Source organism: Portunus trituberculatus, chromosome 32, assembly GCF_017591435.1.
Source record: "Portunus trituberculatus isolate SZX2019 chromosome 32, ASM1759143v1, whole genome shotgun sequence".
NCBI lineage: Eukaryota > Metazoa > Arthropoda > Malacostraca > Decapoda > Portunidae > Portunus > Portunus trituberculatus.
Window position 1 is genome coordinate 9,166,140 of NC_059286.1, and position 16,560 is coordinate 9,182,699.

Here is a 16,560-nt window from a genome sequence, read left to right on the forward strand (position 1 = left end):
TATGAGAGCGGAGGTATTGTTGATTGATGCATATTGAATGAAGTATTAGCGAATAATTAAACTACAATCATTGTTATGAATAAACTGCCGGAAAAAAAAGTGCGTATACTTATTACGGGAAGGATGAGATTTAGAAAATTATCATTGATAAAATTGACAAAGAACGGTAAATGACAAGAAAATAAATGGGAAAGGTAGATTTTGTCCACTAAAATGACTTTCGTAGCTAGTGGCTAAGTCAAGTAAGTCAGTGCACTGTAACTACTAAGACTTTTGTAGCTAGTGACTTTTGTAGCTAGTGGCTAAGTCAAGTCAGTAGTGCACTGGGTAACTAACTACAAGTTTTATTAAGACTTCCATGAGTAAACAGTCGTCGTCTAAGCAACTATCATTAACCATTTTTTATCCGCCTTGCAGATTGGATTCTTTAAACGCAAGAGGCCTGGAGAAACACCCGAGCATGATGTGACAGAGGACTTGGAGGGGCAGACGGAGAGAGACGAGGCCACTCCCTTCCCGATCACGGATCCGGAACCTGAGGGCGAGGCGGCGAGAACCACCACAGCGGAGGTGGAGGCGAGCGAGGACTCAGACGGCGATTGAGGATCGTTTTGATTAAAATGTTACGTTTTGTGTTTCATTCAAGTTCTCAGTTTAGATTGTATTTATTGTGTAAACAGTGGACAGTCAATAAACTTTTTATAAGAAACAGTATTTTGCTTGTTACTAGAAATTAAAGTTGAGAAAGTATACGAGGAGAAGCAACTGACAAAACAAGAGAAAGTATACGAGAAGTAACTGACAAAACAAGATTGCAGCTTTTTTTTTTTTTATACCATGTGGGCTTTTCACGGGAATTTCTGGGCTAAAGGGGATACTTTTAAACGAAAACATTGATTATAGTAATGAATTATGGGATGATGAACTGACGTGGAAATTAATACAATTTCACGAAGACTAATTTCAAGCATATATCTATCCTCCATAGCATAATCAATCGAATCAATCTTCTTTACAAACCTTTGTCAGAGAGGGCCTGGTTGCCACCAGTTCCCTGATGCCTCCGGGACGAGAGGTGCATTCCAGACCAGTTTTGCTTCATGTATGGCGAGTCCCGCTTCATGTCCTTTAAATGAAAGCCACATTCCAGACCAGTCCTGCTTCATGTCTGGTAAATGAAATAAGAGGACAAAGTTCAGGCTCGGAAAACAGAGGATGGTTTACTGTATCAAGTGAAGTACCAATATCATGAATGGAAATGTATGCCGTATCTACTAAGCGTTTCAGAGAGTTTGAGGGCACGTTTTTCTAGAATAACTTTGTAAGGAACACGCATATCATTATGAAATTTTGCCACAGTGTATTTGACACCCTCCCCTAATATCCCAATGTGTCATGAATCGTAAACAGTATATAATAATGGCACTTCTCCCTATAAAAATAGGAGAAAGTCACTTATCCCTCACGAAGAAACGGACAAGTGGTGAGAAATGGTGACGTAGAGAGAGAGAGAGAGAGAGAGAGAGAGAGAGAGAGAGAGAGAGAGAGAGAGAGAGAGAGAGAGAGAGAGGAGGTAGGGGAATACATAGACGGGGAGGGGAGGGGAAGGGAGGGGAGGGGAAGAAGGGAGCGAAATATGGGGAGGGAGGTGGAAGAGAGGGAGGGTAGGAGCAGGGGGAGGGACTATGTGGGTGGAGCTTGTTACTACGTCACAGATAGTACTACGTCACCATTTCCACGTTCTTTCAGAGACGTCCAACCCTTCAGGAAATTAACAGATCACGCGGGGACGCCACGGAACGCCTGACTTCCGATATTTCTAAAATTTTCGATTGGGGCAGAGAAAATCTTGTAGTTTTCAATGCCTCAAAAAACTCAATTCCTCCATTTATCAACTCGACACAACCTTCCAGACAACTATCCCCTCTTCTTCAATGACACTCAACTGTCTCCCTCTTCCACAATGAATATCCTCGGTCTGTCCTTTGCTCATAATCTTAACTGGAAACTTTACATCTCATCTCTTGCTAAAACAGCTATGAAATTAGGTGTTCTGAGACGTCTCCGCCAGTTTTTCTCGCCCCTCCAACTGCTTACTCTGTATAAGGGCCTTATCCGTCCCTGTATGGAGTACTCTTCGCATGTTTGGGAGGGTTCCAGTCACACAGCTTTGCTTGATAGGGTGGAATCGAAAGCTCTTCGTCTCATCAACTCCCCTCCTCTGACTGTCTGTCTTCAGTCTCTTTCTCACCGCCGAAATGTTGCATCCCTTTATATTTTATCGCTATTTTTATGGTAACTGTTCTACTGATTTTGCTAACTGCATGCCTCCCCTCCTCCTGCGGCCACGCTGCACAAGGCTTTCTTCTTCCTCTCATTCCTATTCTGTCCAACTCTCTAATGCAAGAGTTAACCAGTACGCTCAATCATTCATCCCTTTCACTGGTAAACTCTGGAACTCCTCCCATGCATCTCTATTTCCGAATTCCTACAACTTGTCTTCTTTTAAGAGGGAGGTATCGAGGCATTTGCTCCCCTAATTCTGGCTGACGGTTTTGGCACTTTATGTATTCTTTGGAGAGCCAGCGCTCAAGTGGGCTTTTTTCTAACTTTCTTTTTTTTGCCCTTGGCTGGCCCTCTTCCCTACGTAAAAAAAAAAAAATAAATAAAAGTTTCTCACCACTTGTCCGTTTTTTCGTGAGAGATAAGTGACTTTCTCCTGTTTTTATAGGGATAAGTGCCATTACTATGTACTGTTGATTCTTGACACATTGGGATATTCGGGGAGGGTGTAAGTACACTGTGGCAAAATTTCATAATGATATGCGTGTTCCTTACAAAGTTATTCTAGAAAAACGTGCCCTCAAACTCTCTGAAATGCTTAGTAGTTTTCCATCATTTACATCATCACTATCAGCAGACGAGCTTACATACGCGCAATCAAGGTCCTAGTTAACTATCAACTAAACGAGCTTAGATATTCAGGTTAGTAGTTCATGTCTTACTTGTTTATAACTCCATCAGCAAACGAGCCTAGATAGTGAAGGTATTTTAGTAATGATGTTACTGTTAACGAAACCAAGCCAAGATGGATCGCTAGTATAATGTTGAACTATCAGTAGCGTCACCAAATCGATAAAGCTATCTTGAACGTTACGCTAATCAAAACTGAAGAGGTAACGAATTCTACAAAGTTTCGTTGATCTAGATTTAAGGACCAATTTCAAGGTACTCCAGAGCTCCCTAGATTACGCTCGTCACCGCACGATCTTCCGGCTTCTATTCGTGTTCTTCAGATTCGAACACTTCATTCCAATCATCACACACACGCACGCACACACGCAAATTAATACATCAATCAGTATAGGAGATGTGTGAAGGAAGAGAGGCCATATTAATTGACGAGGATAGAACGACTGACCGAGAGTAATTACATGTCCACTGAGTGGCGTCGTTAACACCAATCCCTCCAACACCAGTACGTTCATCCGCATCCACCTTCCCCATGATCTCTCAAACACTGTTGGCTGCACGTCCTTGCGTTACAAATGCTCTGGGCACGATTTGACTGTCGTTTTTGTGGTCCTTATGATAAAGCAACAACATTATTATCAAGAGAAAACACTCGTGAATATCCGGTGGTCTTTGTAGACAGTCAGTCTCTTAACACGGGTCAAAATTCGCTATCACAGAAAGGGACAAGTCTCATCCTTCAATCAATTATCATATTCTTATTTCACTTACTTACGACTACAACAACCTTAACAATAGTCAAGCGTTTTAATGAAGAATAATTTACATTATTGATTAAATATACTTCTCTGACGGATGTAGGAAATATTACCTTTATTCTTGCAGCTTCTTGAAAACCACCTTCGCTGGAGTCTTCTGCTTGCCATTCGTCTTACGTACAGTTTCTCGCACTTTCTTCTCCACCGCTTCCGCCTTGCTTACTGCCAGCCACGGGATAGAAGGCCGGCTGCCTATGTTCTCTGCTTCGGAACAGATTCAGATATCTCACTCGCTCGTTTCCTCGACTCCATTCACTAAGACACACTCTCCATTCAGACAGTTGGCCATTTTGATAAGATCGCTTTCCTTACCTACAGTTGTGAATTACACGACAATTTCTTAGCGATAAGACATATCATACGGCAAGATACATGATAATGATCTCACTTCTTACTTGAATTACAACTTTTAAGAGAACAAAAACGACGTGGCGGAAAAACAACAAAATACCATAAGCTGCTGTATAGCTCCACCTCCACCTCCCGCAAAAATTGACTATTTAAAATATAAATTTATCTTATATTGTTCTGCTTCAAAGAATTCATCACAGAAGTGTTGAGTTTTTCGGTATTTTAATTCCTTCTTCTCTTTGTAACAAGTTCGTTTATATCACTGACTCATTCAGACACTCCTTCCCTCTTTTCCTTCCTACCTGAGCTCCTCCTTACTGTACTGTGAGCTACGGAACAACATGGTTAAGAAAAAAAGTGAAATTGTGTAATTCAACATTCCATACAAACGAAAGGATGATTCTTTACATTTTCAGCCTCTGAAATTAAGAAGACGAAAAAAGACGAGTAATTCACTAAGCACAGTCACCAACAGTAAACTCCTTGCCTTTTCTGGCTTACATAATTCCTCAGTAACGACACCGGTATTCACTTCTTACATTCAGTAAACTGTATATCTAACTGTCTATCTATCTGTCTGTCTGTCTATCTAACTGTCTAACTACCTATCTATCGATGTGCAGTTATGTAATCAGGTAAGTGAGTTAGCTTGACAGTAATTTTCGAACAATAATGAATGGACTTGAACAGAGAATCACATCAATAAACAAGCAAGGGTGTACTGGGTGCTTCCCTCCCACCTACCAGGCAGACAGACGGCCCTGCGTGCGCCTGTCACCACACATTATATGAAGTAAGGCAGAGGCGCACCGCCTTCACTCGCCGCCTGCTGGTCTTCAAGCGTAAACCTGCACTCGCCGAACCTCTTCATCAGACGTTAAAATCTTCATGCAGAGGTAGAGACAGTTAACCCTTTCACTGCGACACGAAACAATTAGCAGCACTAAAAGCAATACGTGATCTTTTTATAAACATCTCCAAGAAGGTTAGCGATGAAAAAGAATGCATTTTGCAGTTTCCTTCTAGTTCAAAGATTATATGTGCATGGCTGTAGAAAACATAAAGATGTTTCGGAGAGAGAGATTGGTAATTAGGGAAAGCTGTACCAAGTGGCAATCATATGCTTAACATTTCTCGCACTCCAAGGAATAGGTAAGCGTTAGATTTTTTCAGTGACATTGTTTTCTTAAAGTTTGAACGATATTTTCAAAGTACATAAAAGTTTTAAGTTATGTGAAATGGTTAGAAATATTGAGTTAAAATGTCCTTTCTAATAAGAGAAAGAAAATAAACAATTATTTCAACTGAGGTTTTTCTTAAATGACATTATAGCAGTAGCAAAGTGGGTCAGTGACACAGAGGATACGGAAGACAGTAATGTGGTGACGCGTGACAGCTGTGGCGACCCCTAACTGGACCACCTGAAAAAAAAGAGGAAGATACTAATAGAGGGGAAAAGATATAGTGGTGCACGAGTATATATATATATATATATATATATATATATATATATATATATATATATATATATATATATATATATATATATATATATATTATAGCTTAAAAATCTCTCAGAAGACTAATGATCACTACGCTAATCACATTTTATAACAATCCACATAAATCAACACAAGAAATTCAAAGATATTAAAAGTTGTCACTTCTCGTCGGTCAGAATAATACTCAGGCTTTTCCCTCGTAAGGCAGAGCCAGTGTACATCCCTGTGTCGCATGCTGCTGCTCAGGCACGTGGATGGACGCCTGCATTGGGCAGTGAAGCGATGTCACACCAAGCCAACCAGTCTGTCGGAACGCAGCGTGTTCGTGCTCCTTTGGGTTGGCGGCCGGTCCATCCGCAGCATTGCGCGGGACACGGGCGTGAGCTCCTCCACGGTGTGTCGGTGGATCCACAGGTGGAGGGAAGAGGGCAACGTGTTTGATCGAAAAAGAATCTAGCAAATTTTGTCGTCCTAATTCTATAAGCTTCTTTCTGTCTTGAAGAGTTTGGAGTTTTCTTTCGTGTTTAATAAATTCTTTCGTAGTGTTCCATTGATGGTATTTTGTCTGTAGACGTGCCAGAACGCGAAGTGTGTTCAGACTAGTCCTTTTAAGTTATTTTTATATCTAAAATTCTTCATGATGTAAAATTTGTTCTCGACGGGTTTTTTATTGTCACATTTTTTTCCTAGCAATGAGTTTATTAATGTAAAGCAGCGCATCGCAGCGCTGCCTGACGCACTGCATATACCGGAATCCGCTGAATTCCTGATCTGGGTTTGAACGATGCGAAGTGAGCCACTAGTTAGTGTGGAAGCTGTCCCCACTCCACGCTGTACAACACAATAAATACTTCTTGACAGAATGAGTCTTTGTTGAGTCATTCATATTAATATAAGAACAAAATGATCAATCAGAAATAACAATTCAACTGTGTGACCTTATTAAAAGTGTAAAGATGATAGTGAACTTTAGCTAAGCCAGATTATCTGTGTAGGCTGGGGTGTGCTCGCTGGTTCACCTGTTGGTGCAGAGGAGAACTGTTTAATTGTATTCTTAGCTATCACACCGGCGGCAAGACGGCGATGGCACGCGCCGTGGCACTACTCGTCGCGGGTCTTCTCCAGCTCGTTGCTTCTCAGCGCACACTGCTGCCAGGTGAGTCCGTACCTACCATCATCTAATTAGAATACATGACTCGCCTTACGTGAAGTAAATGCAGACACATGTGCAAGACAAAGCTGTATTGTTATCTTCCACTACAAGACAACCATGAGTCGCAGGCGCTGAGATCCGCGGCGGCGTCGGTCCTCGCAGCACACACGCCGTGTCTGCACACCACCGTGTTCGTTACTGACGCTGCAGAGGTAAATAAATCTTGAATCCCGTTTCCTTTCAAGACATGTCTAAGGCATGAAATACACATTAATATATAGTATCCTTCCTCTATGGTATCTCTTTCAGGGGGGTGAGATGCTGCAGGCACCGCGAGGTTTGGCTGTGTTACGAGAGGTGGATGGCGGGAAGGTGCGCGGCAACACATCCAAAACCTACCTGGGGCACATGGCCGAAAATATCCACCAGGCAGGTTAATAACACAAAAAATGCGTTTCTGTAATGATTCTTATATACATTCTGATATATTTATGTATCTATGATATATTCGTGATATTTATAAGTCTTTAATCCTCACAGATGGGAGGGGCGTGGCACTGCCTGGTGGTGGTGGTGGTGAGTGATGACCCAGCCTTCCTCGCCGCCTTCGCCCACCTGTCACTCAGGCGTCACGCCCTCAGGTGGTCCACCAGAATCCTTGTCCTCACTCGTCTCCCTCTCAGCCACCTTGGCGGCCTGCACGACCTTCTCTCCAACAGGAACGCCATGCTGCTGCACGTGCAGGAGGGCGAGGAGGCTGCCAGGTGACTCAATAAATCTAGATTTGTCTTTTACTGTATTACAAATGTTATAATTCGAATTGGCTATAAGATTCAGAGGCAAACATGAATAATTTGTTCGCCAATTTGAAATTTTACTGAACCAACGATTTTCTGAGGTGGCTTGTGTTTTACTGGTGAAACATGTAATGAATCGATTTCCGTCGCAAATGGATAGTTTTCAAATTGTTTTTTTTTCTATACTTACGGCTACCTCTAATCCCCAACTATCTTAGGGGACTTGTGAAAAATTGCTTCTTTATTTTTGAACGGGAGAGCATTAAATCGAATAAAATGAGTTGTAGAAATCATCGAAATCACATAAAAAATATCTGAAAATACATAAAATTACATCTTTGACGGTGGCGGCGGTGGCGGCTGCCACGTGTGTTGTGTTATTGCTGAGCAGTGTTGGCCAACATTATAACCTCCTAGCTGGTCTGCTGCACCTCTTATGAACCACCCCAAGGGTTGTTAATTAAACCCAACATTATAACCTCGATTTAATGCTCCACAATCCCAAAATCACGATTTCGCACAGGTTTTCCAAGTTAGCTGGGATGACAGGTAGGCATAAATTAAAGTCATAACTTGAAAACTATCACATCAGCCTATTTTCACTGCATGTGTCACCAGCAAAATTTAAGCCATGTCAGAAAATCATCTATTAGGTGAAACTATAACCTGTGCTAATATTTTGTCATTCAGCACCGACATGGAGTGGTATACATTAATGTGCATAGCAGCAGTGCCTCATCCAGACCAATCACACGGTGTACTTTTGTTAGTTTTGATAATCCTCCTAAAGTGAAATGATGTAATCGTACAGAAAAGTGAACGTATTGGTTTGGCAGCCGTACAGTACCCCCAGCAGCACGCCCCTGAGGGTTGCCACCTGGACGACTCACGGAAGGCTGACTCTCATCTCCCACGTGCCGCTCTTTCCCGATAAGTTCTCTGTGTTGGTAAATCTCTGATTCCTTGTTTACGCTTTACGTATTTTTTTTTTTTTTATTTAAGAGGGAAATCCGACCAAGGGCATAACACAAAAAGAAAAAAAAAAGAAAAAAAAAAAAGGTCCCTAAAGAAAGAAATAATATGTATAGTCGGAAGGGGACTCTGAGGACGGTATAAGAGTATTTCTTTTTGTCAATTTAAAATTTTGTATGAAGAATGTAGTGTAGATAGATGCATGTGGTTTTGTGTGAAGGTAGGGAGTCGTCTTTAGAGGGCAGTCTGTGACTGTCCCCTTGTGTTGTAAGACACAAAGAGAAACGTTCAGTGAGGTCACAGCTGGCTTTAATAGCAAGTTCACAGCGCCCCCTGAACAAGTACTATTAGACCTCACTGGGAGTAATTATCGTTTCAGTAGCTGTCTACTGCTTCCTCTTGTAAAGTTCTGAAGATCCGACATGATTAATACATCCAGATTGTTCATTAGAAATGACGCTTCCCCTGCTGCAGGTTCACGACCCCGCCGACCCTCACCGTGGCTGTGGAGTTCCTGCCCTACCACACACTGACGTGGGTGAAGGACCCGCACGAGCCTGGTGGACGCCGCCTACTCTTCACGGGGTTCATGAACAATTTTGTAATGTATTTCGCGAAGGCGATGAACTTCAAGTAAGTTTGTATATGGTGTTGTATTTCCAATAAAAGTTTTTAGAACTACTTATGTCATAAAATTCTCTAATACCTATACTAATAACTATTTTTTAACTTATAATTAATTCCATGTTTAAGGTACAGGTATGTGTTGTCTCATGAGAGAACCTTCGGTAACAAGCTGCCCAATGGCTCCTGGACCGGCATGCTGGGCATGGTGGTGCGGGAGGTGAGCCAACGCTCGTTGTCTGCATCACATCTTTGAGTCCAAGAGCTCTTTCTTTGTCTGTACATGTACGTACATACAATCCTTGTCAGAATAGTAAGCGGCGGAGCTCCGACTCACAGGTTGATTGATAAACAGATAAAATAATCAAACTATTGGGCACCAACCATGAATCAGTATTTCAGCGGCCTTCCTTTTCTTTTGGAACATTCTCTCAGCCGTCTCCGTCCTGAATCTACCAAGTGGTGCCGTAGCTGCGGCTTCAGGTTGTCCCATACGCGGAGACTCATTCGTCTCCAACTTGATGACGAGTGACGAGGTGTCTGTCTGTCCTTTTTTTTCTTTTTTTATGTTATGGCCTGTAACACCTGTAGGTATACTTGAAGAGTAAGGAAAGCGCTGTTCAGCTTTCACCCATTAGTGGTGTAATGACCTAGAACTTGGGTATCATAATGATATGAAGATAATTTTAAACCACTCGACAAATGGTAAAGTTTCAGGGTGGTATGTGCTGGAATTCTAACTTATAAACGCATGGACGTCTGCCCGATCCCACGCTCACCACCTTATCCACTATGCTACCTCCTCCCTGCTGCGTAATTCTCGCTTCTTTATTGTCCATGTTTTCTATTGGGTTCAGGTCTGGCGGAGTTGCCAGACCAGTCATCAAGCCACTTTACCTTGCGATCTCTAAGCCACTGCTTTACGTCAAGAGTAGTATGTCAAGGAACTCCATCCTGAATAAAGAATTCAGCCCTGCATTTTTCAAATGAGTTAGGGAGATGATGACGCGAGCTTTTCAAACTATGGTAAAGTAAGACAGAGAGTGATGTTAAAACCCGAAGAATGCTCACCCCGCCGCCTACTCATTTGACCAGGACTGTATATCTCTCCATCCCTAAATGATTGAGAAATTGGTGGAGAGAGAGAGAGAGAGAGAGAGAGAGAGAGAGAGAGAGAGAGAGAGAGAGAGAGAGAGAGAGAGAGAGAGAGAGAGAGAGAGAGAGAGAGAGAGAGAGAGAGAGAGAGAGAGAGAGAGAGAGAGAGAGAGAGAGAGAGAGAGAGAGAGAGAGAGAGAGAGAGAGAGAGAGAGAGAGCACCAGAAACTATACTATATACTCTCAGGTGAATGCTCAAACGATTAGCACTACAGAACATAAACGTATTTTGCTTATACGCTGCACTCCACCATCACTCAATCTGTGTGTTTACTTTCCAGGAAGCAGACTTCTCCCCGGCACCATTTGCACTAAACCCTGCACGGAACGAGGCGGTGGATCCGTCATCAGTGTATGGCATTGTACAGGTGAGGATACTGAGCGGCCTCACGGGACTGAAGATTGACCCGTGGGGGTTCCTATTGCCCCTCACGCACCTGGTGTGGGCAGTCACCGTGGCTGCGCTGCTGGGGGTGCTCTTCGTCCTCCAGTTGTTTCCGTCATGTCAGCCTGGCAGGTCGCTCCTCTGCAGTGACTGGTCCGTCAACGCCTTCAGCCCTGTGCGCGTCCTCCTGCAGCAAGGTTATGACCCAGGGATCATGGCGGACCCTTCTGCCAAGGGCTGCATTGCGATTTGAATGTTTCCGTGTTCTCAGGGAACAGCAGTCGTGCCGTAATGACTAATTCTGGTTCACTCACTCCCAACGCAGACGTGGTGTGGCCCGCGCAATGGTGGTGGTGGGAGCGTCTGGTGCTGGGGCTGTGGATGCTGGCCACGCTGGTGCTGACCAAGAGCTACGCCGGCAACCTCATATCCCTGCTGGCCGTGAGATACGTGCCGCAGCCCTTCCAGACTCTGCAAGACATTGTTGACAACGTCCGCGTGGCCGTAATAGCTCAGAAACATTCGACCTTCGAGCAATCACTCAGGGTAACGCAAGAAACACAGTATTGTGCTCATTCTGAAATATTTGGCACATCAAACATTACCCAAGCGTGCCAAGTAAGCAGCGCCGCAACCTGCACATACTGGCAGCTCCTCCTGGCCGAGTCTGAAATATTACTGTTCTTTCCGCAGGAAGTCAAATATGGAGTGTTCCACGAGATAGCTGAGCTGGAGGACAAGGGTCGTCTTAACTTCCTCACACACTCCGAGCTGGCGGAGAGCTTGGACACCCTGGTGAGGGCCGGCCACCACGTCCTCGTGGACCTCGACGTCAACCACAGGAAACGCATGTCTCTTGACTTCTCGCGGAAAGGTACTGCTCTTTCATGTATATTAGGGGCACACGAGGATGACATGGTGTGGTTATATATTCTCTCTCTCTCTCTCTCTCTCTCTCTCTCTCTCTCTCTTGCAGGTCGGTGCGACTTTTACAGATCACGAGAAAGCTATTTGCCGCTTCCTTGTTCCATGGTAGTGCAGAAGACGAGCCCTCTCCTGCACGGCATCAACAAGGGGTGTGTATTGCTACGCTCAAATGCTGCTACATCCTGAATATTACTAAGCACGCATTTTGTTCACCAATTTATGCACCGTTGGGTCAAGTAAAGATGTCCAGTGACTTCTATGCAATTAACATGAATAAAATGTTTGATTAAGCAATAGGCTAGGTTTATATTCGTTAAGTTCATTAATTTCAATTGGGGTATGTAGAGTAAAGAATTGTTTTATATTACGAATCACCGCCGTGGTACAGTGGAACCATGCGTGCTTTGGGGTCCGAAGGGTCTCCAAGTGCACGGGTTCGAATCCTGTCCACGGTCCGAGTGTAGGTTGGGCTTCCTCACTCGGGGCAACGGTTTCTTAGCGGGTGGGCTTTGAGATAGGAGGTACCTCAAAAAGTATCCCCTTTAGGCCATAAATTCCCGTGAAAAGCCCACATGGTATAAAAAAAAAAGGACGAGAGATGAGTTGAAAGTCCTTGCCAGCTAATTATCTATTGTTGATATTGAACCTTTGTACAATTTGAGATCCAAAATAAGTGGAAGTATCAACGTACATTTCAGTCTCATGACGTTGTTCGAGAAAGGCATAATTCGACATTGGACAGACAGTGAGGGGAATCATACAGTGTGCAACAACGTTCCCAAGAAAGTGATGATTACTTCTTACATCTCCCTGTCAAACATTTGGGTGAGAGAGAGAGAGAGAGAGAGAGAGAGAGAGAGAGAGAGAGAGAGAGAGAGAGAGAGAGAGAGAGAGAGAGAGAGAGAGAGAGAGAGAAAGAAAGTGTGCAAGTGTATTGCACGTTGTATTGCAGGGAGTGTTCGCAATGCTGGGCGGGGGACTGACTGCCGGGTTAGTGGTCTGGTGTGCCGAGCTGGTGGTCAGACCCTCACAGCAACACTGACATCGTGCCCCACCTCTCCAGTTGTCATATAAGGATATTGTTACATGAGATCATAAGAACATGAAGGAATAAGAAAGCAGCAAGACACCGCCACACCTGCACGTGGAGATCCCTTTTCTGGTTGAAGTAATTCACGCAGCCACTAACACCAAACCCCGGTGATCATCAGTAAATATTATGTATCAGCCCGACAATAAATAACTGACTTTCTAGGGATTGAAATATTTCTATCAAGATCTTGTTTACTTACCAAATACGTATATGTAAATGTGTGTGTGTGTGTGTGTGTGTTTCACTGTTTGACCTGCTGCAGTCTCTGACGAGACAGCCAGACGTTACCCTACGGAACGAGCTCAGAGCTCATTTTTTCCGATCTTCGGATAGGCCTGAGACCAGGCACACAACACACACCGGGACAACAAGGTCACAACTCCTCGATTTACATCCCGTACCTACTCACTGTTAGGTGAACAGGGGCTACACGTGAAAGGAGACACACCCAAATATCTCCACCCGGTCGGGGAATCGAACCTTGGTCCTCTGGCTTGTGAAGCCAGCGCTCTAACCACTGAGTGTGTGTGTGTGTGTGTGTGTGTTTCACTGTTTGATCTGTTGCAGTCTCTGAGGAGACAGCCAGACGTTACCCTACGGAACGAGCTCAGAGTTCATTATTTCCGATCTTCGGATAGGCCTGAGACCAAGTGTGTGTGTGTGTGTGTGTGTGTGTGTGTGTGTGTGTGTGTGTGTGTGTGTGTGTGTGTGTGTGTGTATGTGGACGTGTGTGTGGGCAAAATTACCATGGCTGTCCATCCAGTAACGTGAATAACAAAGTATATGAACAAGCGATACACACACACACACACACACACACACACACACACACACACACACACACACACACACATCTTTGTTCTCCACAGATTATAAGAAGGGAGGTAAACGTGCCGCCGCAGGTCAGTGTCCTCATAGTCGCCTGTTTGAGCTGAGCCGCCTTCGTGAGCTGTCTGTGCAAGTCTCCACCAGTCACAGAGAGGTAAGGTCTGTGTAGCAATGGCAGGGAGAGTAACGCTTGCAATGTTTCTAGTACATAGTTCCTCTCAGTGTTATGTTATCTAGTTGATTTGACTCGTTAGGGAAGATGAGGACGTGAAGTGCAAAGTGAACGAGGAAGGTTGCTTGATCACTGACCGCGACTGTACCATGCATTGCGTACATTGCACACTCTCTGCAGGCAAACGTTCACAAATAAAGTTTGTTTTCTGTTACTTTTGATTTGCGTAATATTTTGTACACACCAAAGTTTTGGAAATTCAATTTACATTGTTGTTTGTATTTCCGTATCGCTTCCTGAAAGCAAAGCTCAGCAATTGAGTTTATTGTTTGCTATTTACCAGTATTTCCGTAGTATTTTGTAATCACAAGTGTGTTCATTAAGTGTTCCCATTTACCTCACCATACAAAGTTGTTTCTTTTTGTCGCATAACAACACTCACTAAATTCGTAAGGAAGAACACCTCAGACAGACCTACATCACTCCGTGACCAGCGTGGTGGCTCATGAACTCAGACAAAGGATGCACTTCTAACAAACACCATCATTTAGCCAAACAAGAAAGGAAGTTCAATATTTTCTAAGATTCTATAGTTTTAAAATTCAAAAGCTATTAATTGTCACTTGTGTTCGCTTTCAAGACAAATGTTCTGAATGTTGATGTTGTTGAGCGCTGCGTCGCCAAGGAGAGTGAAACAACCCCGTTTAGGAAGAAAAGATCAGATAAAACCATTTCCCAGAATTCACGGATACATTTTTCTCGTGACGCAGCGGAAGCGAGTGTCAATTAGCTGAGCAGCAGCCAGCCACGCCGCCCGGTGGACGATGAAGCGAAACCCATCCCACCCAACCAGCCTGCTCCAGAGAAGCAGCTTTGTGTCCATGTGGATCAGCGGGAAGTCCGCCAGAACCATCGCTCGGGAGTCTGGCGTGAGCGCGTCCACTGTTTGTAGGTGGATCAAACGGTGGAGGCAAGAAGGCAACGTGTACAATCACAAGCCGCTGAAAACCTACCCGTTCAATTCCTTCATGCAGACAGAGCTGAGGAATGCTGGTACACTTGTGGTCAGATACTGAGGAACTCTCTGCTGTCACAAAGTGCTCTCTCTCTCTCTCTCTCTCTCTCTCTCTCTCTCTCTCTCTCTCTCTGGTAGAAAAAAAATTTAGACAAATATTTGTAAATTACAAGTGTAAAATATCAATTTTGTGTATGAGTTTGTCAATAAATCTCTCTCTCTCTCTCTCTCTCTCTCTCTCTCTCTCTCTCTCTCTCTCTCTCTCTCTCTCTCTCTCTCTCTCTCTCTCTCTCTCTCTCTCTCTCTCTCTCTCTCTCTCTCTCTCTCTCTCTCTCTCTCTCTCTCTCTCTCTCTCTCTCTCTCTCTCTCTCTCTCTCTCTCTCTCTCTCTCTCTCTCTCTCTCTATGTGTGTGTGTTTCAAAATAAAGTCATCTTTGCATTACTGTGTGGTTGTATTCATGAGGATGTTGGTGATATCAATAAAAGGTTACGTTTTTCACATTTGCGATTGTTTTTCCTCACTATTGGCACCTGCAGGGAACCTTTTGCTAAAGCCTTATGTTTCCCTAAGTCAGAGTCCCATCATACATCAGAAAAGCAAATCTTAGTTCCATTATGCATCAAAGCTGAGACGAATTATTATGCTTTTTTTTTAAGTTTATCTATTTATTTTTAACATAAGGTACAGGTTGAGTTTATTCCGGTGTGAGTTGCGCGGCGGCTGGCATGAAGTCCGTGGTGGTGGTGGTGATCCTGACGGCCAGCTGTGTGTTGGTGGCTGCGCCGCACTCCCTCCTCCCAGGTGAGACACACACCACTTCACCACAGACTGCACGTGCTTCTCATTCCATTCATGAGATAGACAATCACGTGCCAAAGACATTCCGCTCTCTAACAGCCTTATTACATCTTCACTGTCAAGGCCACACGAAGGATACGTCAGTGGTGGCGGCGACATCAATCCTGAGGACACACTCCCAGTGTCGCCACGCCGCGCTGCTGCTCACTGACGGAGACAAGGTGCGCCATCATTCTTCCTTCTTCATCAAACGCCTCCAAGTCAAGGTCGGTATATTTTCACCCCGCTATTTCCTACAGAGGGTGGAGGCGGTGCAGGCGCCGCGAGGTGTTGCCGTCTTCCGGGCGGCGGCTAATGGCCTCAGCGACAACAACACCCACACTCACCTCCAGGAAACAGTCGACCAGATTCGCCAGGTAAACGTCAACACCGAGTTCCTGCACTGATTGACCTTATTGCGCATCCTTTCTTTCTTTATTTTCAAAAGGACACACAACACCATGGCTCTTAGGTAGGAGGGGCGTGGCACTGCCTGGTGGTAGTGGTGGTGAGTGATGACCCAGCCTTCCTCGTCGCCTTTGCTCACCTGTCACTCAAGCGCCACGCCCTCAGGTGGTCCACCAGGATCCTTGTCCTCACTCGCCTCCCTCTCAGCCACCTTGGTGGCCTGTACGGCCTTCTTTCCAACAGGAACGCCATGCTGCTCAAAGAGGAGGAGGAAGAAGGAATGAGGTGATGATACAGTCTTATCAGAACTTTATGATAAGTTCTATGGTAACAAACTGCAGCCTGCACTGAAACATGGTCATTGCAGTCATTGTCCTCACTAAAAATATACGACTGAAAAAAAATTATGCGATATAACTCGTTTCTTCGTTTACTTTAGTTCATTTTCTTTACCGGCAGCAAAGTGGGCGTGTACGTGTGGCAGCCGTATAGCATAGCCAACAGCGCACCATCCAGGGTGGCCACGTGGACCACACAGAGGGGTCTGGC

At 44.3% G+C, this 16,560-nt stretch overlaps 4 protein-coding genes across 6 annotated transcripts in view; all 4 read left to right on the plus strand.

Annotated features, from left to right (window-relative positions):
* Nucleotides 1–709, plus strand: part of LOC123511964 (integrin alpha-4-like) — a 23,247-nt gene extending 22,538 nt beyond the window's left edge. The window contains exon 23 of the mRNA XM_045268073.1: nt 418–709. Coding sequence (XP_045124008.1) covers nt 418–603 — 186 coding nt within the window. The 3' untranslated portion in view covers nt 604–709. The remainder of the gene's footprint in view (nt 1–417) is intronic.
* A 4,263-nt stretch (nt 710–4,972) lies between these two features.
* On the plus strand, nt 4,973–8,557 carry LOC123511966. The gene is made up of 6 exons (XM_045268074.1): nt 4,973–5,038; nt 6,703–6,800; nt 6,909–7,009; nt 7,107–7,226; nt 7,338–7,561; nt 8,406–8,557. The coding sequence occupies exons 1-6, from the start codon at nt 5,031–5,033 to the stop codon at nt 8,551–8,553; spliced, it is 699 nt and encodes a 232-aa protein (XP_045124009.1). The 5' UTR covers nt 4,973–5,030; the 3' UTR covers nt 8,554–8,557.
* Nucleotides 8,558–9,325: 768 nt separating this feature from the next.
* LOC123511995 (ionotropic receptor 93a-like) lies at nt 9,326–12,913 on the plus strand. The gene is made up of 7 exons (XM_045268107.1): nt 9,326–9,410; nt 10,627–10,927; nt 11,056–11,276; nt 11,424–11,604; nt 11,707–11,806; nt 12,356–12,482; nt 12,610–12,913. Exons 1-7 carry the CDS (start codon nt 9,387–9,389, stop codon nt 12,697–12,699), a joined length of 1,044 nt encoding a protein of 347 aa, XP_045124042.1. The 5' UTR covers nt 9,326–9,386; the 3' UTR covers nt 12,700–12,913.
* A 2,545-nt stretch (nt 12,914–15,458) lies between these two features.
* Nucleotides 15,459–16,290, plus strand: LOC123512029. Of its 3 annotated transcripts, XM_045268176.1 has the most exons (3): nt 15,488–15,567; nt 15,688–15,785; nt 15,864–16,290. In XM_045268176.1, exons 1-3 carry the CDS (start codon nt 15,492–15,494, stop codon nt 16,008–16,010), a joined length of 321 nt encoding a protein of 106 aa, XP_045124111.1. In that variant the 5' UTR covers nt 15,488–15,491; the 3' UTR covers nt 16,011–16,290. The 3 variants fall into 3 exon arrangements, with proteins under 3 accessions (XP_045124109.1, XP_045124111.1, XP_045124110.1); XM_045268174.1 differs by having other exon boundaries at nt 15,459–15,785; XM_045268175.1 differs by having other exon boundaries at nt 15,688–16,290.
* The last annotated feature ends 270 nt before the right edge of the window (nt 16,291–16,560 follow it).